Source organism: Callorhinchus milii, unplaced genomic scaffold (genome assembly GCF_018977255.1).
Source record: "Callorhinchus milii isolate IMCB2004 unplaced genomic scaffold, IMCB_Cmil_1.0 Scaffold5, whole genome shotgun sequence".
NCBI classification, from domain to species: Eukaryota; Metazoa; Chordata; class Chondrichthyes; order Chimaeriformes; family Callorhinchidae; genus Callorhinchus; species Callorhinchus milii.
In genome coordinates this window covers 30,808,724-30,833,428 of record NW_024704746.1, presented here as the reverse complement: position 1 = coordinate 30,833,428, position 24,705 = coordinate 30,808,724, and the positions used below count along the sequence as shown (strand labels likewise).

General features: G+C 36.0%; 2 protein-coding genes across 2 annotated transcripts in view; one reads left to right on the top strand and one right to left on the bottom strand.

Moving 5' to 3' along the window:
* LOC103179888 (anoctamin-4) overlaps positions 1–10,467 on the top strand; it is a 64,572-nt gene extending 54,105 nt beyond the window's left edge. The window contains 9 exon segments of the mRNA XM_007895397.2: positions 676–773; positions 2,215–2,357; positions 2,459–2,539; positions 2,542–2,610; positions 3,335–3,482; positions 5,000–5,119; positions 6,035–6,140; positions 7,868–8,081; positions 9,583–10,467. Of these exon segments, the coding sequence (XP_007893588.2) occupies positions 676–773; positions 2,215–2,357; positions 2,459–2,539; positions 2,542–2,610; positions 3,335–3,482; positions 5,000–5,119; positions 6,035–6,140; positions 7,868–8,059 (957 nt within the window). The 3' untranslated portion in view covers positions 8,060–8,081; positions 9,583–10,467.
* Positions 10,468–10,988: 521 nt separating this feature from the next.
* Positions 10,989–22,789, bottom strand: LOC103179923 (sodium-coupled monocarboxylate transporter 1). Its single transcript, XM_042335506.1, is given in 16 exon segments — positions 10,989–11,286; positions 12,568–12,650; positions 13,495–13,587; positions 14,624–14,819; positions 15,788–15,834; positions 15,837–15,873; positions 16,868–16,935; positions 17,228–17,340; positions 17,639–17,727; positions 18,284–18,413; positions 19,402–19,542; positions 20,012–20,166; positions 20,942–21,009; positions 21,135–21,186; positions 21,674–21,739; positions 22,439–22,789. Coding segments are annotated over 16 exon segments (1,803 nt in total). The 3' UTR covers positions 10,989–11,172.
* Positions 22,790–24,705: the final 1,916 nt, after the last annotated feature.

Sequence of the window (24,705 nt, the reverse complement as noted above, 5' to 3'; positions counted from 1 at the left end):
TGATTACAGTTGTGGAGTGCAGAATTGCGAGTATAAATGTCACAGTGACAACATCACAGAGGAAGATTTTTGGACAAGGCCCCTTAAGCTTTAAAATCATAGAATATTATAGCACAGAAAGATACCACTGTGCCTGTGCCTGCTACTATCTGGATGAGCTATCCATGGAATGTCACTTCACTCCCTTTCCCCCTACATTTATATATTTTGTTTTTTTTTATAACATTTGTCCAACTCATTTTCATAAAAGTATTTACACAGTCAATATATAGTCAATCCACTTCACAGTATATTCTGTGAAGTCTTGATTTCTCAACGATGTGATAAGACACTATATCAAATGATTATTATTATTATATGCAAATTCACGTCCTTGTGCTTATAGAGCAATGTCAGCAGATGGTGTAATGCGATGTGAGATATGTATGGAATGTGAACGTTGTAAAATTCAATGATGGAAAATGTTAATATAGCAAATTGGACATTAAAGTGAACAAGCAAGTTGCAATGAACACACGATGATTGGAAAAGAAATGTTCGATAGCAACGATTTTCCCAAGGGCCAACGGACTATACAGTTAAAATGTTTAGAAAACTTGATTTGTTTGAATGTCTTTTTTAACTCACAGATGATTTAATCTAATTGCTAACTACTGATATTTATTCAAATTGCAGTGTCATCCCAGTGGCTGCCTTATTGACCTCTGTTTGCAAATGGGTATCATAATGGTGCTGAAGCAGACCTGGAATAACTTCATGGAGCTTGGCTATCCGTAAGTCAATGTAATCAGTTGAACCAGGATGAGTGATTCAAGTTAAAATGTTTTATTTAGTCTAATAAACGAGGTAAAGTAAGCTAAAAGGAGCAAAACGTTAGCCATAATAAAAGTACAATTATGGAGTCCTGTACCTCAGTGGTTAGAGCACTCGCTTTGCAAGTGAGAGACCTGAGTTCAATTCCAGGCAGAGGGCGAAACCTTGGGCAAGTTTCCTTACTCCACACAGAGCCTAATAATAATCCCTCCAAAAAACAAAAACAATAATTAAATTGGTCATTTTCAATCTACAACTGTTTGTGGGACATTGCTGTGCGCAATTGGCTGCCGCGTTCGCCCACAAATATACAGTCAATTCACTTTACAGTGTGTTCCGTGAAGCGCTTTGGGACGTCCTCCCGACGTGAAAAGCGCTATATCAAATGCAAGGATTATTATTATTATTATAATTACAGCAAGTTAATGTAATGAGAGACTATTTTTGGTGGGTGAGGTCGCCTATACTCATCCCTGTTTTTTTTTCTTTTCATTTGTCCAAATTGTCCAAATCCTTGACTAAATCACAAAGAAAGGCAAGAGGGAAACATACAAATATATAGGCAAGAGGACTGAAGGGACTAAACTGCAACAACAACAAGATTTCATTTATAGAGCACCTTTCACGTCGGGAGGACGTCCCAAGGCGCTGGACAGTTGGGTCAGGACCCTAGCGGGGGGAAATGGTCAGGGTGAGGGGAGGGAGCGAGGAGGGGGTAGAGAGTGGAGATCCTATTCAAGATCCTAAAGAGTAAAGCAATAAATGAAACCCAATAATATATTTAACACTGTCAGAAAACTTTACAGCAAGAATATGTCATCACTATTTATTTAATTTGTATAGTATAGATAATAATAAATAATAATAATCCTTGCATTTGATATAGCGCTTTTCACGTCTTCTAGAATATACTGTAAAGTGAATTGACTGTATATTTGTGAGCGAAAGCGGCAGCCAATTACGCACAGCAATGTCCCACAAACAGTCATGGATTGAAAATGACCAATTTTTTTATTATTTTTTTTGTTTTTGGAGAGATTATTATTAGGCTCTGTGTGGAGTAAGGAAACTTGCCCAAGGTTTCGCCCTCTGCCTGGAATTGAACTCAGGTCTCTCATTTGCAAAGCGAGTGCTCTAACCACTGAGCTACAGGACTCCACTGGATGGACAAGACTTAAATAAATACAAAATAATATGCTAGTTTGAAAGGAACAAAGAGACTTGGAATTCCGCAAATGGAAACTAAATCAAGTTATATGTGAATCTATACACTAATGTTTAATACATTATATAATCTAAATGATTTATACAACAGTCAATTTGTCAAACATGCAGAGTTATGTTGTAATTACGTTAAAGTGTTACATTAATCTATGGTGCTCATTCTGTTGCTATCAATAGACTTATTCAGAATTGGTGGACACGGAGAAAATTAAGACAGGAATATGGCAATAATGGAAAGCCAATCTTTCCACAATGGGAAAAGGATTACAATCTTCAGCCTATGAATGCCTATGGACTCTTTGATGAATATTTAGAGATGAGTAAGTAAAAACTACAATGTTTGGTGTAATGGTAAATTTAAATGTTTAACATTGTCATTTGGAAGATTTTGACTATTTAATATGTATCCTTGTATTTCTAGTTCTTCAGTTTGGCTTTACAACAATATTTGTGGCCGCTTTTCCATTGGCACCTCTTCTAGCTTTATTGAACAACGTCATTGAAATCGACTGGATGCCTACAAATTTGTCACACAGTGGAGACGGCCATTAGCTTCAAGAGCCAAAGATATAGGTGAGAATTCGTGCAGTTTTCCAAAATTTACATTAGAATTATTTTCACTCTTTGACATTACAATGTCACATCCTCATGCTGTGTATATATAAGGTAACTCCAATGATAGTTTCTACGAGCTATTGTCAAACTACGCCATTGTTAAGTACTCCATGACGCTCTCCGGCAAGACAGATCCTTGCCTTCGGTCATCATTCCCCCACCCCTCTCCCAAGCAACCCCCAGCTTGAGTTCTAATCCTCGATTTTCCACCGCCTTGGGACATCCTTCCTATATAAATGCAATTTGTTATGGTTGCATGGTGCTATGTAAATGCAAGCTGTTATTGTTGCACTTAACCTCAAAAGGTGAAATCTTTTTCCAATACAGTAAAACTGTTTACAAGTAATTACATTAGATTAGTGACTGGAAAATGGATGTTAGATTGCTCTTATCTTTTAGTTACTTGTTACCTGTTTATTTTCCGGATTTAATATCAATGCTAAAACCAACGTCTGTTTTCATGTTACATGTAGCAAATTCAGGCAGGAATAAACTATTAGTCCATCTATCTACTTGACCAACTTCCACGTTGAGTTTTTAAATTGCATTTGTATATGAGCTGTTAATTATCTGGAAATACATTAATTGACATTACACTTTTCACATAGAGTTGTCTAAAAACAGAATTTTTTTTACTGTACACCAACTTTGTCTAAAATGTTTTGTCTGTGTTTTTTGTCAGGGGTCTGGTATGGCATTTTGGAGGGCATCGGAATCCTGTCTGTAATCACCAATGCATTTGTTATCGCAGTAACATCTGATTTCATTCCCCGCTTAGTATATGCATACAAATACGGACCCTGTGCAGGACAAGGACAAGCAGGAGAAAAGTAAGATTTTTGTTTCCATATCGCAGAAAGATAAACTGGTAGAATTGCTGCATTTGAAGGCTAAAACAGGGATTAGGATAAAGAACAAGAAATTGGTGATACTTACTAAATGTTATCTCCTCATGTTAGCCAGAGGAAATGATAAAATACTTGAATGGAAGGAATATAATTGCACTGCTAAGACACTAAAAAAAAATTGAGAAAAAGAAAAATATTGTATGATAATTATGCACAAGCCAAGAGACAATGTAAAACATAATGAGTTAGACTTGCATAGTGATATACCAGATATTGTCCTATAACAAAAGACTTTCATTGCACACACAAAACACACAGTATATCCTGTGATGATAACCCTGTTTAATAAACTGCTGCAACAGAAAAGCTTCTGTTTCAAATGACAGTCTGTTTAAATATGGTTGTCATTTCTGACATGAAAAACGCAAGTCCAAATGTAAGGATTATTCTGTTTTGATATCTGGGTATTATACCTGTATTTTCCTTGAGTCAAAAATAAAATTTAGGGAAACACTAGAATAATTCTCAGAAATATAAAACTGAAACATTCTCAACAATCAAAAAAAATCATAAAATTTGCAGATAAAAAGAGTAGAAATATAAACAAAGTCACAGAAAATGAAAACATTGAAGACAAACCTCCTGGTAGATTCAGAAGGATGAAGATATTCTGGCAATTATTATTTCAAAATCTTGGAAATAACAACAATTGGAAAATCTCAGAAAAAATCCCTTTATAAAATTTTTATATTTTACTAAGATGTTAATCTGCCTTACTTTTACTAAACAAATAAACTAGTTCAACTTGTACTTGGAATGAAACCTAAGACCTTGATGTCTTACTGGAACTCATAAGCACGATATTCCTGTGCTCCCACACGTCCCTACCCACATTCACACAATGGTTTATTGTATATAATAACATTCCTTTGAAAGCGTTCTCTTCTGGCCTGCCAATTATAACATTAAAGTACCTCAGTAACCAGTGTTTATAAATTATAAGATGTCTTTCAAATAGAAATGCTTCATTTAGCCATCTAGGCTACAAATGCTGTGAAATGTGTCCTGTTTATATTGGGAGGTGGATTCCACAACAGTATCTGTGTGCCTTTGGGTCTGTCTGAAAATTGCAATCAAAATGTGCTTTTGTGGTGGCCTTTCTTTGCAGTTACTGGGAAGGTTCATATAACTCAGTGATGAAAAGAAGTGTCAGTCAGTGGACCTGGAATCAGCAGGAGGTAGCATTTATACTGCTGCCTCTGTTGCCAATGCATCTGAGGCACTGAGATAGACCCATTTTGAAGAAAGGAAATAAAATCCTGCAAAGAGCATTGTTAATAAATCATCCTTGTTCTTTGTATAGCAGATGAAGCAGAGGAATGTGAAGAGGGTGGGGATGCAACGAAAAGAGAAACAAAGTCAGAAATGCTACTTATGTAAGGAAATATCTCTTGCAATGCACAACAAGGATAATTTAATATTTTCTGGTCCATTTCCAGGTGCATGATTGGTTATGTTAATGCCAGTTTATCAGTGTTCTTGGTCGCTGATTTTGAAGATCAGTCTAAACCTTCGGCAAATCAAAGTACCATGATTGGCGAGGAAGTGAAGTACTGCAGGTAAGGGCTGGAGTCTTCATTCTAAACTAGTCCAAATACCATGTTTATGTCTGATTCTGGCTCAAATGTAGTGTGTGCAACAAATGAGAGATAATGCAAAATGAGAGAGTTATATTAATAACACATTTAAAATAATGCCAGCAATACCCCCAATGCACACTGTGGACTTTTGCCAACCTGCACCTATTATTCTCCGGAATTAGGTAAGCAGGATGGGTCCCTCCAGGGAGAGAGTGCATATGTCATCCCAAACATGTAAATGACTATGTGTAGATGGCAGGCACTCAGTCTGCTTTGAGTGCTCTAAGCATGGTGATTCCACACATGTCAGACCCCCAGCTGACTAAAAAATAAATGCTTTGTAATTTTAAAATATAATTGTAAATTATTTAAAGAATCCATAAAGTAAAAACTACCACTTGATGACATTCAGATTTCTTTATATAAAATAATAATCACACCAAGAAGGTACATAAAACTTTCACACAGCCAACTGTGCAGAATACCTTGACGTTTGAATATACATGAGACATTTACATGTAAATTAACATTAAACCCCTGGTTATTAACAGCGATTAACAACATAATATAATGTTGTTAGTCAGAGAGATATTAAACATCTTTAATCATTTGGTGGCTTGGACTATATTCCCTCTAATAGTGGAGAAAATTCCAGAGAGCATTATGCTTGTTGCCTTTGGTACTGTGCGAGTAAATTGGGAGATCGCATTAGTGGTCAACATTCCCAAAAATGACGCATGCAACACCCATCGGAAAATGTTTTCCCCAAATATATTTTCATTTCAGGGCATCGAATGCATCATTAAAATAATCCAATCTATTCTCTGCAGTAATCAATTCAGTTATTTTAATCAAAATCTGATCACCGCAATGTAATTTTGTGACCATTTACAGGTATCGAGATTATAGAGAAGCTCCTCACTCCAAAGAACCTTATGCCTATACACTGCAATTCTGGCATGTACTAGCTGCACGTCTAGCTTTTATCATTGTATTTGAGGTAAGATGTATTTGCTTTTATATTTTTGGTAAGTTTATAATTTTCATAAATGTTTTTAAAAGCTTTCCAATACTTCTATGACACTCTTTGCGCTAATCATAGAGCCATAGAATATTACAGCACTGAAGGAGGCCATTCGGCCCATTGTGCCTGTGCCGGCTCTTTGGAAGAGCTACCCAATCAGTCCTACTCCCCCATTCTTTCCCCATATCCTTGCAAAGGTTTCCTTTTCAAGTACCTATCCAATTCCCTTTTGAAAGTTGCTATTGAATCTACTTCCACCAGCCGTTCAGGCAGTGCATTCCAAACTGTAACAATTCTCAGTGTGTAAAACAATTTCTCCTCCCCTCCCCTCCGGTTCTTTTGCCAATTATCTTGAATCTACAACAACAACTTGCATTATATAGCGCCTTTTCATCTTCTCTGTGGCTCAGCACCACCGAAAAGTTGAAAGGAACCTAAGCATGTTAATTGACTCTTTGGTACTTATCACCTCTATTTTGCCAATCTGTTCAATTCGGATCCACGGAGCTCATGCTCAAGTGTTTTAGTCAGTCCACAGCTGGAGTATTATGTACTGTTCTGGTTTGCACAACATACAAGGTAGATCCTGGAGACTGTAGAGGACAGATGAATGAGGCTATTTACCAGTGTTAGAGGAATGAACTATTAAGAATGACTATAAGACCTAGGCCTCTTCAGTATTTAATCAGTATTTAGAAGAGTCACCACAGAAAAGACTTTATAGAAGTACAGAATGGGATAACATAAACCAGCACAATATTTTCAGATATTTCACGACACACATTCAGTAAAGAGGTAACACACAAGAACAAGATGATATATGTTTAGGATTTTGAGAGAGAGAGAAAGAACGAAAAAAAGAGTAAAAGGAAGGAAATAAACAAAGCACTTTATAATGTCATATCATATTGTCATTTCAAAATGTAATTATTGTAGTGTCAAGTGTAGCAACTTTTTTTTGTAAGCAAATGTGCCAGCAAAGTCCCCGAAGCATCATAAGATGAACAATGAATCTGGATTGTTGTCCAAGACACCAGGAGAAATTCCCTCCGGTTTTCAAACAGTGCCTTTAGATCTTTAATGTCTATTTGAAAAGGCTGACAGAACAGCACTTCATCTAAAAGACGGCAGTTCTAACAAAGCAGCACTTTCGCAATGGGGTATCTGCCAGGACAATAAACCGACAGATTTAGGGCAGGTCACCATGATGTATGTCTTCACACAGAATGATCAACAGCAGGAACAGGTTACGAGAAAAAATAATCGAGGGCAGGCAGCACACTGGAACCGTTCAAGAAATAGCTTGATAGTAAAGTTAGTGTTCTGGAAGGATTAGATTAACTGAGCCAAAAATTGAAAAAAAACTTCATCTGTATCTCTCTTCTAACCTTATGAAAAAACAACATGCAAACTCATGCTTATCATCACATGATTACAGATTACTATAATAGGTGAAGATTTTTTTTGCAGAGCTCAATATGAATAATTTTTCCTGATGAACCACATTTTGAATGAAGCAGTAATGTGATCGTCGAAAGGTGAAATTCTGATAACTTTAGCCAATTTTGTTAAATTGAAAAATCTTGTGCTATTTAGAAAGGAATAAACTACTAATACAGTGCAGTTTATTAAAAAAAATTGTAATGGTTTTGACTGTTTCCTTTCATTTTTGTTGTTTGCTAATAATAAATTATTCATTGCAGCACCTAGTTTTCAGCATTAAGAACTTGATAGCATACATGATTCCTGACTTACCAAAAGATCTACGGGATAGAATGCGTCGGGAAAAATATCTTATTCAGGAAATGATGTACGAAGCTGAGCTGGAACGTCTTCATAAGGAAAGGAATGAGCGAAAGCGGAATGGAAAAGGCTCTCATAATGAGTGGCCATGAATACAAACATCATCTGATTAAGGTAACACAACACTGCTTTCTCTTTTATTGAGGCAAAGCTCTAGCGTTAATCCAGTCAAGGTAAGATTTTAATAATATTAGTCTATTTCATTGGAAACCAACAAAACATATTGAGCACTTCCAGTGTTAATGCCATTCTTAAATCTTATTGTTAATTCCTAGTCTTGTTACAAAGCTCTTATTTCTAACACAACATCAACAACAACTCTTTTGGACTTATATCGGATACATTGCATTCAGTAAAGGATGGCACTTTGTCATATTTGTTTCCATTGTAATATGTTGTGGTGAGGATGGAATTTTTTTCAATGTTTAGATTATCTTTCTCTTGTGCAGTAACGGAATCCAATGATTCAATCCAAGTAGAGCTTTAAATAACAAAGGAATGGTAATTCAAAGACGTTATATTTGTGACACAGTTTTTCCACCACGACCAAATCAAAATTAATCTTTTTTAAGTTTTTTAAGTTTTTTTTGCCATGTTCTCCCTTGTCTCCTTTTTGGAACCCGCCAGCTCCTGCTGGGGTAAGAGTCAATGGGAACCTTGCAATCTTTTGATGATTCTTCACATATGTCCATAGCCACAAGTGTCAACAGGTTATTTGCCAAGAAGGGCATTATAATCAAACCGATTACTCCGAGTGCCAATTCTTGTCCTAACATTAGTTTGTAGTTTCTGTCATTTCACTGTGATTCCTTGATCAAAGCTTCCTGAAATTGCCATTTTTGTTTCATTTCTATCCTTTGCCTCCATATTGTAATCAGTCATCCGTAACTATTACTAAGATACCTTTGTGTGGTATTTTAGGATATTCTCCAGATGTGAGGACAAGCATGAATTTTATATTAATTTCTCAGAAACCTCACCTTCAGAAAATGCCCTTTAGCAATAATTGATTCTCAGGAGAACTAAGGGATTATCTCTTCATGTTTGCACAATGATAATGGAAAAATATATATCTAATAAAACTACTTGTATGTCAGGATAGATTTATTGTAATGTTAACTCTATATTATACTATGCAACTAAAATTAATAGTCGAAAGTTATATTAAACAACAAAATATACTTTTGCTCAACTTGTCTGCTATTTTCCATAGGCGCTGCTCTATTCTGTATCCAAAATGTTATTTTTATTATTTTAACTGAATCATTCAATCAGATATAAGAACTCACATCAACAGGCCATTGTTAAGCATAATTATATATATTATTATATATATATATACATAAATATAAAGATCTAATGCAAGGCAGCTCAACTTGTCTGCGGATCAACCTGTCCAATTGTTTTTAGGCAAGATAACTTATAATGTTGAGCGAAACTCCTCCACGAGAGGAGAGGCAGTGACTGAGCATTACTTTGTAGTGTTCATCATTTCATCATGATTCTTTGATCAAAGCCTTTTGACGCTGCCAGTTTGTTTGAATTGTTTTGTATCTTCTTTTAATTGTCTTTGGTGCTCTCAAAGTAAAAGTAAATTTCCTTTTTTGTGTTTCAGGTTAAGCCTGCCTTCTCTGTTTACATGTTTGACAGTCATCCCCTGCAATTTGTGAAAGCACCACTTTAATGACTGAATAAAATGCAGCTTCAATGCATGTTAGAACATTTTACAAAAGATGTTCAGTAACTAACAGTAAAAGGATGTACTGTGAAAAATTTTGCAATTCAAGTGTGATCTCTTTAATATTGCAAGCATGTTGAACATGTTATTCATATAAAACACAATTCTGTACGCCAATTTTTACTTAAAAATAAGTGTCCAATGTTTTACAACTGGTTTGCTATTTTCCCAACTTTGCATCTTCTTCCATCAACGGACTACAGTTTTACACACAGTCATGTTCAATATGTAAATAAGAATTTCTGAAAACTATTTTGCATAATTTCAGTATAGCTATCTGTATACCATTATACTGTTTGATCCACTCCTTCTACCCAGCAGCTCGGGAGAATCCTGTTTACAAATCAGTTTTTTTAAGCTTGTAGCTTTAAAAGAAAATAAGGTTTATGATACAATGTACAATGCATCCTTGTAAATAGCCAAATGCAGAATGTTGAATTTTCATAACTGAAAATGACTTTGTGAACATAAGGCCACATTTATTGCTTGTATATTGTGATGCAATAATGATTTAAAGAATAAATATGCACATGTACAAGTTATGGCTGATTAGAATTTTTATTCTCCAGAGTAATATTTAACATCATTTCAGTAATTCTGTGATTTTGTTTGATGCACTCTTTAAGCTCATATATACCAATACTTATAATGTCAAAATTACATCACTAATACATTGTAAATCACACTGTTAACATGGTGGGTAACTTTTATATTATTCACATATTAATCTACCCCGGAGTCCCTCCAACTCCCTCCCTCCCTCGCCTTGTTTAAGGTCCGTCTCAAGACTTACCTCTTTGATGACACTTCTGGTCATCTGTCCCCCCTCCCCCTTGGCTCTCACCCCCAGCTCGGGTGCATAGCCAGCACTCTTTATGAGTGCATTGGATATAAATGTAAATTTGTATTGTATATTACACAGAATCTCTTGTAAAGTCTAGGGTGGTTTAGTAACAATAGAAATGCATTGAGAACTGTAGAGTCACAAACATCTATTGATTGTTCTTTTAATAAGGTGAGATTCCTTCTACAATTTCTTATATTTTCAACTATTTACCAAGATTAGAAGGACACTTTATGATGAAACCTTTGGAAAAGTTAAATCGTAGCATTTCAGAGCAGGCTTAGAAAAAATAATTGAAGGTTGTTTACTCATTGATTTGCTTATGCCAACAGGCTACTGTTTGAGACTTTATGGATTTTCGTTGAATTATTTGATCTCCTGGGGAGATAAATAATCGCCAAGGAAGGTAAAGTCTGACATTCCTCATGAAATGGTGCAAAAAGGCCTCCAGGATGTTAATTTCATTAATCAAATTTTCTTTGACGTATTACTTTTATTTGTCTACCTCAAGAGATTACATCAACTGTGTAAATTCTATGAGAATGCACATGGTCTGTCACAGAAATAATTGGATTGATGGTCTGAAAAACCTTTTCTTATTCCATACAGTGCTGTGTTCCACTTTACATTTTCCTTTGCTCTGTGCAACTCATTTCAATGTTACTGAAGCCAGCGTTATTATTTCCAGTGATTGGGTCAGTGCATTGTCTCCACTTCATAACCTGGATTAAATCATCCTGTAATTGTACAATAATAAACATCAACAACCTTGGCACAATCAGATGAAACTGATGAATACTGATACTGGACCCCAGTTTGAACCCTTCACAGGTGAATTGACTCCTTTGTGGACTATCAATGTCAGCATTTTCTAATTTTGATGATATTATTTTTTACATCAAGCATTGTCTGCCTCTTGCTATTGATATGATATTCACTTCTCTCTAAAATCAATGAGAAGACTGAGACTGATCTGGGCACGATGATCTGGGTTTTTCATTGTCTGCAAAAACTTTAATGTCTGTCGTTAATGTCAAAAGTGCACAATAAACACATAGGTTTATTGCTGTGCACAATTGGCTGCCTTGTTTTGCCCACAAAATATACAGTCAATTCACTTGAAAATAAATTCCGTGAAGCGCTTTGAGTCGACTCGGAGACGTGATAAGCGCTATATCAAATGCAAGGATTGTTATTATAGGAGTAAATACTGTAACAAGATGGAAGCAGTTTCTATTCTTCAGAACAGAGTGTTTTGTCTTTAAGTACAAAATCAATATTCCAAGTCACCAAAGCTGTAAAATCATGACTCAGAATGTTAAGGCTGTAAACATTTTATTTGGGAACTGAGCGATTCAGTCACTTAGAAAACCATCCTCCTACGGTAGGCTTGGAATCCATGCCAAGCAGATGAGATGGTTGTCTCATCTATTGATGATACAGAGATTTGCCATTCAAATGAGTTGAGTCTGAGGAAAAGTAGACTCTAATGGACATAGATCCACAGCACAAAACAATGACTCAGAATTTGCAGTATTACTCAAATGTGTCACAAGGTTATCTTAAATTTGGGGAAAATGAAATCTCAAAACGATGTGACTGGAGATGCTCATGTAAATGGTTAAGGTATATTGCTGGATATTGTGGACTAATTTATAAATAAAGAATCTTGCACATATTCAGTGAGATTATCTTATTGGTCAGACTCCGGCATTGTGAAGCGCTCTGGGACGCTACCCACGCGAAGGGCACTATATAAATACAAGTTGTTGTTGAATATATAATGTAGATATTGGGATCAAACACCCGCCACATACGCACCCACTCCCCTGAAGTAATCTGATGTGCACAAATATAAAAATAGAAATATAGTAAAGAATTCTAACTGGAGTAGAGTAGATCATCATTCCATCTAGCTTTAATATTTCAATATACATCAGGTGGTAACTGTTCTGTTATAACCACTGTACTGTATAATAAAAACAAATAAGGGTGGTAGTTGATAGGAGTTTACTTACACTACTGGAAGACCGAGGAAAATAGCATGATAAATCTGTCCAACACAGTAGTAAGTCAGGGTTCACATGAGCCTTCCTTCCTCCTGGAAAATATTTACTGATAAATGCATTGAACTGGTGGTGGAAACATAATTGAAGGTAAGCAATTGTGTTTATATATTTTTATATTCATAATTTCTCAGAGTAAAACTTTCAACCACAGCTTCTGTTGTGAGTTTTACATTTTCTTACATTCTCATTTACACCTACTGTGGAAGTCAAGTTCCTCCTAAACTTTCCTCCCTTTTAGATCTGCTTCTGACTAACTTATATCTATTTATATGTATATTGATCGATGTTTGTACCTGACTTGATAGAAACATTAATATCAGCATTGAAAAGTCACTATTCAAAGACATTTCAGTACTTAGCAAAAAGACTCCTATTTTTAGTAATTAATGTAAAATAACCCCCATTATGTGTTTCATAAACTGTAAGCGATATAATTAATTTCAGACATGGTCAGAGAGTTGAGCTGAACTACAATCATTTGCGTAACAGCCTAATGTAAGACTACCTCAGATTTCATTTTTAAGTCTTTGAAGACGGAATAGCCCTCAGAGGTTTTGGATTACATATTATAGAAAATGATTTTCAAATATTTCTAAATTAGTTAGAACTTTGGGCCATTTATGTCCTATAGTTTAATTACGTTAGCGCAATAGCAATAATGTGCGAGTAGCATACAGCTCAATGACAATACCCTATTTATAACAAGAGGTAATCGATGCATCGTCACACTCTAGACAGTGTGTGAGTAGCCATCTTTGCAATTACACTAAGTTATTGGACTGCAATTTCCCTTATAACAAGTTGAAACTGTCAGTGATGTGCCACATTTGGGAACGCTGAGTTGTGAAGAATGGAAGACCAAATACTAAACCATACCTGTTAATAAGCTGACAATTAGACCAACAGTGATAACAATTAACGTTGTAAATGTGCTGACGTACAGATAGGATAAGGAATGCCAGGTATCAGCTGTCTCAAGTCTGAAACAAAAACAGTCATTACAAGCTTAGAAATAATAATACTGTATAATAATTCTTACATTCGGTATTATAATAACAAATGGTAATCCTTGCATTTGGTATAGTGCTTTTCACGTCTTCTAGATGTCTCAAAGCGCTTCACAGGATATACTGTAAAGTGAATTGACTGTATACATTTGTGGGCGAAACATGGCAGCCAATTGCGCACAGCAGTGTCTCACAAAGATTGACGTGACCAATTTTATTATTGTTTTTTTTCTTGCAGGATTAGTATCAGGCGTGTGGAGTAAGGAAACTTGCCCAAGGTTTTGCCCTGCCGGGAATCCAACCCAGGTCTCTCGCTTCCAAGGCAAGTGCTCTACCCACTGAGCTACAAGACTCCCGATCATATCATCGAGACATCTCAAAGCGTTTCACAGAATTTTACTGTGAAGTGTCATGACTATTTTGTAGGTGAAAGGGGCAGCCAATTTTCGCACAGCAATAGAAACGATCTGCTCACAGAAATCAAAAAATTACCTGTATCTTTAGTGTTTATTACTCAATGCAATGTAAAAAACATTTAAAAAAAGTTAATTAATAACTTTATGGAGCCTCCCCCACCACCCAGCCATGAAAAAGCAGAAAACCAGCGTATAGCACAGTCTCATCTTCCCAAATTGGCTCCAAGACTTCTCGCAACTTATATTACTGCAATAGCCTGTAGATTGAAGAGGCTTATCTTTGAGATTCTCCAAAAGTCGGGATTGCTCACTACGTGTACAGTATTTTTCAGAACACTATTTTCTTTTGCTGTGACTTGGGGGGACAGTTATTTGAACAGAATGAATTCCCGGTAGACATTTGATTTGACTTTCCTTTTAACCAAGCAAGGTTTCTTGCAGTTAAGTAATTCAGATTTGAAAAACCTTTAACTTAAGGGTGCTAGTAAATTATAAAATGTCGATAGATTTTCTCGCCCATCAAACACCTCATCTGATGGTACTTGATGAAGTCAACACAATGAATGTGTGCTGACCTGTGACTTATGGTTGTTCCTGGTGCTGTTGTCCTAGGGATTTCAGATGTCCAGGATGTCTCATTAATGGGTTTACTGAAGTTACAGCCATCAATACTGAGGAGCAAAGGCATTGTTGTCTCAGGTGGTAGTTCGTGGATCTGAGATCCAATTCCTATCCACAGTGCAAAGGCAAACCCAGTGATCAGTCCTACAATTCCTCCCTGTGACAGAAAGGTAGATGGTAGATCAGAAACAAAGTGAGATTTGCAACGTGTAAACTTCCACAATATTTTGCTTAATAGTGTAGATTATTATTTTAATCACAAAATCACAAGCCAGATATAGAGGAAGCCTTTTGGTCTACTGGAGGCTGGCCAGTGTTTATGGAAAGCAACTCATGTTAGCAAAATATCCCAAAAAAAATCATGATCATTAAAAAATATAAAATTGTATCAGATTTAGTCATGTGTCAAAAGTATTGCCTGCACAAAAGCAAAACCTGCTCTGTGCTGCAACTCAATTTTCTGGTGACAATAACATTCAATCCTTGAATTTGATATAGCGCCTTATTATGCCATTGTCACATCTCAAAGCACTTCACAGAATATACTGTAAAGTAAATTGACTATATATTTTGCGGGCAATCTCAATATGAGTATAGAATGCAGTGCTCTAAATTATCAAACATTTTAGTAGATTTTCTATAAATCCAAGTTTGGGTGACTTATTGACTTTGAGAAATAATATGATTTACCCTATCTGGTCTTAAATTTACCTTTCTGAAATTTATAAGTAATTCCACCTTCTTTACACAGAGGGTAGTGAGAAAGTGGACATCACTGCCTGAAGCAGTGGATAAAGCAGAAAGCATTGAGGTATTCAAGAGGAAACTTGATGCATACATACGTGAGAGGGAATATTAGAGTGGGGATAAGGAGAGATGAAGGCTCGTATGGAGTATAAACACTGGCACTAACTGGATGAGCTGAATGGCTGTTCTCCTGTTATGTTCTGTGTAATTATATGTAATTACAAGTACAATCCTAAATTGACAAGTTAAGAATTGAACTATTCATGGTTCTTAACACAAATGTTGAAGACCTGGAAGCACACAGTACTGAACAGGATATTTTTCACATACTATAGCTATAACTCCTGAGGCAAATAATCAACAGCAGGTTATACTTACTTTGGAATTGGCACAAGAAAACAAAATACCCAAAGTGAACAACCCACCAGCGGCCCTCCAACTATTCCAAATATACTGAGAGCCGACTGAAAATAAAAAAACAAGTCAGATTTTAATTATCCATAACCATACTTCTTTCCCATTGCTAATATAAGAAAATAGTTGTACGGTAATTTTCTTTGACTTTGTTACAGTGTAAACTACATATCAACTATTTATCCAATTCTGAGTAATAATATCATAACATTTACTTAACCATCAAAAAAGGGAATTCACATGAATGGTCTATTTAGAAAGAGGCTGCATTACATCTTTCTTTGTAATCTATAGAAGCTATGGATTTCTTGTGAGAAGCCTCACAAGCCTTTGTGCAGAAAATGTGGGATGGGGAAAGATTTGGGCTCAATTGACGACATTTTCTGTAGAAATATTAAATCCATTATTTTCTCATGACAGCAGGAAACTTGTAATGAATAAATCCAGTATTCTGGCCTCAGCCAGTTTCTTGGTAATCCATACCAGATGTTGATGTTATTTTATGTCGAAGATGTGATAAGACGCTATATCAAATGCAAGGATTATGATTTTATTATTATTATTGATTGCACTTTGCTTAAACAAAAGCTTCCTGTTCCTGTCCTGTGCCTATTCTAAACATGTCCTTCACAACCCTGAACCTCTGATTTCTAATCCTGCTGCCTTGGTGTATCTGAAATTTACTTTCAGATTTACCTTTGCTATCCCACTGAGCATTATGTCCCTCCAGAATGTCTTCTCAGAATGCAATTAGAACATTATGTAAGATTTGACTTTTGCAATTATGTTAATTAGCAGAAAATGATAGAAGGACAGTAATGGTTTATTATACTATTTTAGTTGGTCTTTATCTACCAATATTAATTAAACATCAAATGACTTGTTATAAAATGCAACAAGAAATAATTAGAGTAAAACCAGGAACAGATGCGGTAGGGGGTGGGGAGGGGGGGGCGGTGTTGAATAACGTACAAACTACAATATGGTATATTATCGATTATTCTTATTGCATTTGAACAATGACAAGTCTAGTAAGTACTTTACCTGAAGAAGACTTTCCATTAATGATGCCAAGCCAGCCATTGCAATACACAACAAACCATATAAAAGAGCTAAGAATAAAGTGAAGAACAGCAAAATTAAAGTGCAACATTAAAAAAAATTATACTACCTGTTATCTTTCTAGGTTAAACTCAAGAATTAAAAATATTTTTTTTTAGGTTAAGGGGTAATTGAATAACTACAAAATTCACACTTTTCTCTGAAGACACACATTTGTTCATTGAATAATAATCAGAGTGCAATTTTTTTTAGGAGTGGAGGATAAATAGTAATCCTTAGCAACTGGTTTAAAGTAATTGGATCAAAAATAGTAACCAGAAATAGAGAACACAAAAGACTTACTCATCCCCTTGGAAATCCAAGACAGCTGTTTTTCAGAAAGGGGTTTGAAAATGGGCTTGATAATATCCTCTACTGTTACAGTAGCTAGAGCGTTAATGCTCGAAGAGACTGTGCTGCAGTGGGAGAAATTTCCAAGCATCATTGTTACAAGGTTTAGAAAAATTGTGTGGAATTTTGAAACAATAATTCCTTTAGTAAGTTAATTTCATTAAAAATGATTTAAATGTATATGAATCCAGTGCATTCGCTAACAAATTAGTAAAGCAAAGTTGATGAATTTATACAAAACTGGTGTGCAGTTCAGATCACTGAACCAACATTTAAAGACAAAGCTCGAAATTTCTTCCTAAAACCTTTCATGAATTGTCACAATTTAACATGAATCATCCTGCTTTATTATTTGCTGCTTACCTTAATGTTCCACTATATGCACATGCCACAAAGAGTCCTGGCATTCCAGGGTAGCCTTCAAAAATGTCCAGCACTAGATAGGGCATTAACTACAAGGCACAAATCAACACCCACAAGTAATAATTATACAGACAAGATGTTGGAAAGGTTAATGCTTTAGTTTGAAAAATAGGAATGTGCTGGCAGGTATACTGCTCACTGATGAAACGTTAACCTCTATGTTCAGGTACTAGTACAGAGCCAGTAATAACTTTTAAAAAAGCCAAATACAATACAAATTTAAATTTATATAGTGTTTTTCACAGTGAGAGAATATCAAAGAGCACATTAGCAGTATAGGCTGGGCAACCAATCTGGGGATGGGAGCCAAAGGGACTGGAGAAGGGAAAGATGATTCAAAGCATGAATTGATAATAAATATTGTATATAAATTGCATGTTGTACTTTTGTGTCTTTATTACTCATTTTGAAATTGAATTTCCAAAACTGGTATTGTAATGTGAAATTAGCTCAAAGATTACTGTATATTAAAATTGATCATTGATTCTTGTGTGTCAGCCTAGCTCAATTGGTAGCTGTTGTACATCTGAGACAAAAGATTGTGGGTTCAAGTCCCATCTCGGGTTTATCATCTGGATAGTATACCTGGTCTGGTGCTTTAACCTTCCCTGCTGTCCATGGGTCACAATCCCGATAAATAGAGTACATTGACAATCCTGACAGTACTGCACATGTCATGATCACCCAGAGTCCAATAAGATTCACATAAAGGGATCTAATGTAGGGAAAACAAATATCTTGCATGTACAACTTGCATTTGTATGGTGCCCTTCACACAGGGCAGCATCTCAGAGTGCTTAACAGTGGCAGAGCTTGATGCCGAGCCGGAGAAAGCGGGGAAGTGACTTTAGGTGACCGTACGTAATGTACTGACAGTATAAGTGTGTATGCTCCATTTTCATTGTAAAATTTGGTTCACCAAGACCACATCCCTGGAATACATGGAGGTACTTTTTGTTGCTACCTCGGATCATTCTTTGGTAATCCCAACTTTGATCGTAGCTTCCTAAAATGTGCTTTCTCTGTTGGTAAGTATACTTTGTTCATATTTGCAAAGTATACTTTGATACGTTGGAACGATTGGTGGAATCCTTGATTTTTGCAACTTTGTAGGCATTCTGTGCTTCTATTATTGAAAAACCTTCAGTATTTGGTAATTCAGTTTTTGTGCCAATAAAGCAACTTTACATGTCTGATACATAATAACAGGAAGGAGTATTTATGCTAAAATAACTAGTTTCAATCTTAAACAATTTAGCTCTAATTCTAAGATTATGACTCTTTGTTTTGGACCGCTATTTAACTCACAATTAAATATTGAGATTATCCATTAGTAGGTAACTTTACTTATCTTGCCAGGTGAGATTCAAAGGGGAAAAATTCCATTATAAACTCACACTTGCAAAGTTAGTAATTTTACTGACAATCAAGGCCAATTAACTCTCTTTATCACTGTGTGATTTGAGACATATTGCCATCCTAATTTCCCATTTCTGAAAAAATCTGTTGTGCTTTATGTGCATGGTTCATGATGTTATCCAGATTTCTGAATAAGACTATGACCTTATAATCACACCCAGGAATCGATTATTCTCAAAACACGTTTTACAGTGTTTACAACATTTTAGTCTTGAAGTGTTTCTAGTAAATGAGTTATAAATGATTTTATTGTTTGAAAATTAATAATGTAAAATAGTACTTACACTTTAGCTTGAAATCTGGATTTACATGAGATGTATCTCTGAACCTGTGCTTGATTCACTCCATAGATTCCTGTCCAAATGAAGGTGCCACCTATTACAATTGTCCAGAAAGTATGTCTTCGCATTGGGTTTGGGTCAAAACTGTGTGTAGAAGTTAATATTACATTATAAGACATGTATATGGTCAATCAAGGTTAATGTGGACTCCTGCAGCGCATTGGTTAGAGCACTAGCCTCGCAAGCAAGTGGACCCTGGTTCGATTTCCGGGCAGGACAAAATGTTAGGCAAGTTTCCTTACTCCACACGTCTCTGTTTACCTAACAGTAAGTAAGAATCTGGTTGTTAGTCAATTGATAGATCCCTTTAAGGTAATAATCCTTCCGAGAAATAATCATATTAATTTGGTCACTCAATCCACGGCTATTTGTGAGATACTGCTGTGCATGATTTCACCCACAAAATATATAGTCAATTCACTTTACAATATATTCTGTGAAGCACTATGAGATGTCTCGAAGACGTGAGAAGGCACTACATCAAATGCGAGGATGATTATTATTATCAAATAACCTACATTTTGAAAAGTACACATCTTTTTGTCAAACTTACTTCCAGAAGTTTAATCTTCCTCCGTAATAAGCAGCATCCCACACATTGCCAATACCACCTTCAAGCATCATGGCACGGATAATGACGGCAATGAAACCAGCTACCATAATTCCAATCTGAAATACATCTGTCCAGACAACAGCTTTGAGACCTCCCTGAAACAACGAAGTGGAATACTATCATAAACTTCATATCCCACTACACACTGATATACAAATTACACCAGAAAGGCTCCTGTTTGTCTGCAGGACTTCAATATGCAGATTTGAAGTTGCAGTTCTTGATATTGACTTATCCCCTAAATCCACATATGTATCCCTTTTACACACTGGAGTTTCTCAGTGTCATTAATGGAGCGTGTGCTCTTTCCCTTTAGAGGGTCACACCAGGTTTAGTTAATCCCAGAGAGTATTAGGTGCAGGTTGGCAAGAGCCAAAGCTTGAGGATCTCAGAATGAACAGTTGGAGTTTAACCAACGAGCTTGGCATTGAGAGCATTACTTGGCAAACGTCCTACTGCTTGACCAGCTAAGGGCAGCCAGCCATTAAAGTTTTGGCTTGCACGGTTAACAGAAATCTGAGTGGCAAGAATCCCTGCTTCTAGTAACATTTTTCTGTAGATAGCATTGGATCCTTTCACGTCTTAAGTTTCCATTGATGTTGCACTTGTTTTGTTAGCTGATGCTGGAAATTTTTATACTATACCTTATTTATCTTTTTAATAAAAAATAGCAAAGGGTGTGCTGGCAAAAACATGTTTTCTTTTCAAGAAAACAGATGTTGTTGTATATTTTTGAAAGCTCTGACAGCTATAATTGATACCTGGGTTGAAGTGAAAGCACACTTGCAAAAGTATTAGTGATTAGAGTTATATCTATTCCTGGAGCATCGGGTTGAACATACAGAATTCAGATGAGTTTTATTTACTCACCAAAGTGCAATAAAAGGTGCACACTATTCCGGTTGAGATTACAGCTCCCCAGAGATGAAACTTTGTGACTGAAGGAGTAAAAGATAAAAAGTTGTACACATCTCTGTTGTTCAAACAATAAGGTAGGAAAACAGTGGTATTGTTAATGATTGCACTAAAAAATGTATTGAAATATGAAAAGTAAAATACAGACCTTGATTTAACGCAAGTGCTGGAGCATAAATAACAATCCCTGTGTATAGAATCTGAAACAAAATACAGTAACAACAACAAATTTATATTTATATAGCGCCTTTCACCTTGGGAGGATGTTCCAAGGTGATGAACAGACGAGGGCTTCTCAGAGAGAAAGGTATTGAGGAGGACCTTGAAGGAGGTGATGGAAGGGATGAGTCATAGGGACTCCAGGATGGGGTTCCAGAGAATATTAAACAATGTAATCAAGAGAAATGTAATATGTTCATTCTATTTAAAAACACAATTGAAATTTGTTGGGGAAATTTTCTGTATTAGTTTTGAAAACAAATCTGCACGAGATCATTTGCTCCTGTGAACCTGAAACATTTGAATTATGATACAGTACAGATTAATTTATACGTGCACCATAAAAGTTAAGTTTTCACACATTCACCGATTACTTTTTATGCATACAGTACAAGCAACATTAGAAAAATAAACTCTGGATAAAAATAACCTGCTGTCCAGCTTTTCACATATTGTTGATATACTTACTGTTTGGATCATAAATAGAATTGTTCCACATAAACGTACCCATCTGTTAAACCGCAGTTCCAAATACTGAAAATAAAACAACAAATTTAAGGAAGCATTTTTGTAGTTTCTATACAACGTGTAAACAATAATGGGATAGATACGGATTGATTTTTCTATCAAAATGTTTTTCTGGCTGTCATCTGTAAAAATAACAAAAGCAGGTTTAATGTTCCAACACAGTTTAGCTTTGTTAGTGTAGGAGAAGTAAGCAGTTGGTTTTGATAGATCTGAATTAGGTCTTTGCGATTAAAATCCAAGGGCATTATGCTTCAGGGGATTTTGTTAAAAAAACAAATTGCAACCAAACAGCCGGACAAATACAGTAATGTGAATTATTTTTGCTTGATTTTAACTTTTTCACTGAGCTTTATATACCATTTTGACTTAAATTATAACTTTACGAGATTATCATCAAGTAGCTAACTAAGTCTTACTTTTAATTTGATATTTGTCTCAAGGTAGATTATTTGCCACAGACTATATAAATTGAACAAAATAATTCAGATAGATTTGCTACAACTGCCTTCATTGTAAGCCTCTGCCTTTTCCTTCAATATCACTAATCATTAAGATGAGTGTAGAGCTTGATCTTCACACAACTTGGGTGGGTTGTGATATTAACCTGAAGATGAACTGAAAAGCGGCTGCGGCTTCTTCCACTATTTACTGGTATTTTTTATTTGAGTTCGATCTGGTGAGAACTTTTGTTCCATGAGCTGTTACCTCGTAGGTGCTGGCAATCCCGAGTCTGTAGAAAACCGGCAAGAAGATCTCAGAGGTAATAAACATGGTAAAGAGCTGAGAAAGTGCGAACAGGGAGAAGATTGCCCCAAATCGATAAACCTCAAAGGGGCTCCCGAGCACAGTCACGGCAGACATGAAGCTGGCAGTGAGACTCAGAGCCACTGGCAGGACACTCATCTGCCGATTCCCCATCAGGAAATCCATGGAAGTTTCCTGTCCTTTTCCCTTCACCGCATAATAGATGCCTATCAGCCCCGAGATCAGCAGCGTTAGGGCAAAAACAAGATAGTCCCAGGCAGTGAAAGTACCGACAGCAGAAGTTCCGGACATCTCTGTGGATCAGTCGAGAGTCTTCTCAGATTTCAACACTAGTTACCTAATGCACTGAAGGGGCGGTGACCTGCAAATCTTTTAGGAATCATTGAGCAAGGTTTTATTTATTTTTTGCATGTGCTTATCTTTCAAAACACCCCTCGTGCCATGAAGTGATGCCTTTACAAACACTGCTGTGTTTTCGCAATGATTATAATAATCCTTGCACGTCATACAGCATCTTATCACAATGCAGAGATATCTCAAAACTTTTCACAGGATTTTACTGTAAGGAGTCATGACTCAATTTTGTGGGAGAACTTGGTGATCAGTTTATGCTCAGCAATATCATACAAACAGCCATGAAGTGAAAGACTAATTTTATTTGGTGGATTGGGAGACCGAGAGAAACTTCTTTTTCTTTTCGAATTGTGCCATAGGATCCTTAAAGTCCACCTGAACAGACAGATAGGTTCTCGGTTTAACATCTCATTCAAGGACAGAATGCAGTGTTTTTGCCGTGTAGTAATCGTTACATTAGTGTGATGCAAATGTGAGTTTTAGCACTTGGAACAGTTCAAAAGGTTTGTCAAACTGTAGTGATTCATTAGACTATTATATATTTATAAACGATTTTCAATCCTATGATCCATCTTATCACAATACAGAGATATCTCAAAACTCTTTACAGGATTTTATCTGCAAGACAGTACAAACACTTCATTACACTGATTGGCATGAAATAAAAATCTGATATGATTCACCGAGGATCCAAGGAGTTTAACTATCCAATTTGTGCTTGAAATTATATGGACAAAATGCTGCATTTTAAAGAATTTAACAGAATTAATGGTCGTCACTCAAAAATATCTAACCACCAAACAATTTATTTAGTTTATTTAACCGGCTTACTGGAACTGATGGTACTTTCCCTCCATCTAGTTGTTTGTATTATAATAGACAAGGAGTGTGTGTAGCTGCAAGGAAGGGATTGTTTCTGGCTGACTGGATTTCCCATTATAAAGGCTGCAAAAAGATTGCAATTTTCCAGTTAACACAGGCCCTACTGTTGGAAACACAGCAATGTACAGGAATGGAGAAGACTGTTGTGTCCAGTCCCAAAGTTTAAAAACAACTTAGAAACTACCCATCACTCATCCCTTCAGTGAATTTCATCTCATTTGTCCTATTTTTCCACAATGACAACCTATATCTGGATGAATAAAAACATCAATTACAAAATACAGTGTTGAGTAAAGGGCAGACTTTTAATTCAACACTTCACTTATAACTCAAGCATTTTTATTGTCTTCCATGAATAGATGAGCTGTTTATTGCCACTTGCTGACAGACCAGCTTTTATGTGATAGGAAAGCTTCAGCTTGACTTGTGAGATTAAGATAAGAAAGCAAAACCAGTTTAAAATGTATAATGTATGTTATATCCACAAAATGTAAGGATTATTATAAGAAGGTTTTTACACAAACCTAAAAACAACAATTTATATTTATACAGTGCCTTTCACACACAGCCTATTTTATCATTTGCTGAAAGATAAACTTTATAATATATCCTTTGAAGCGCTTTTGGACATCCTCCCGTCATTAAAGGCGTTATATTGGAGTCCTGTAGCTCAGTGGTTAGAGCACTCGCTTTGCAAGTGAGAGACCTGAGTTCAATTCCAGGCAGAGGGCAAAACCTTGGGCAAGTTTCCTTACTCCACACAGAGCCTAATAATAATCCCTCCAAAACAAAACAATAATAAATTGGTCATTTTCAATCTACGACTGTTTGTGGGACATTGCTGTGCGCAATTGGCTGCCGCGTTCGCCCACAAATATACAGTCAATTCACTTTACAGTGTGTTCTGTGAAGCACTTTGGGATGTCCTTCCGACGTGAAAAGCGCTATATCAAATGCAAGGATTATTATTA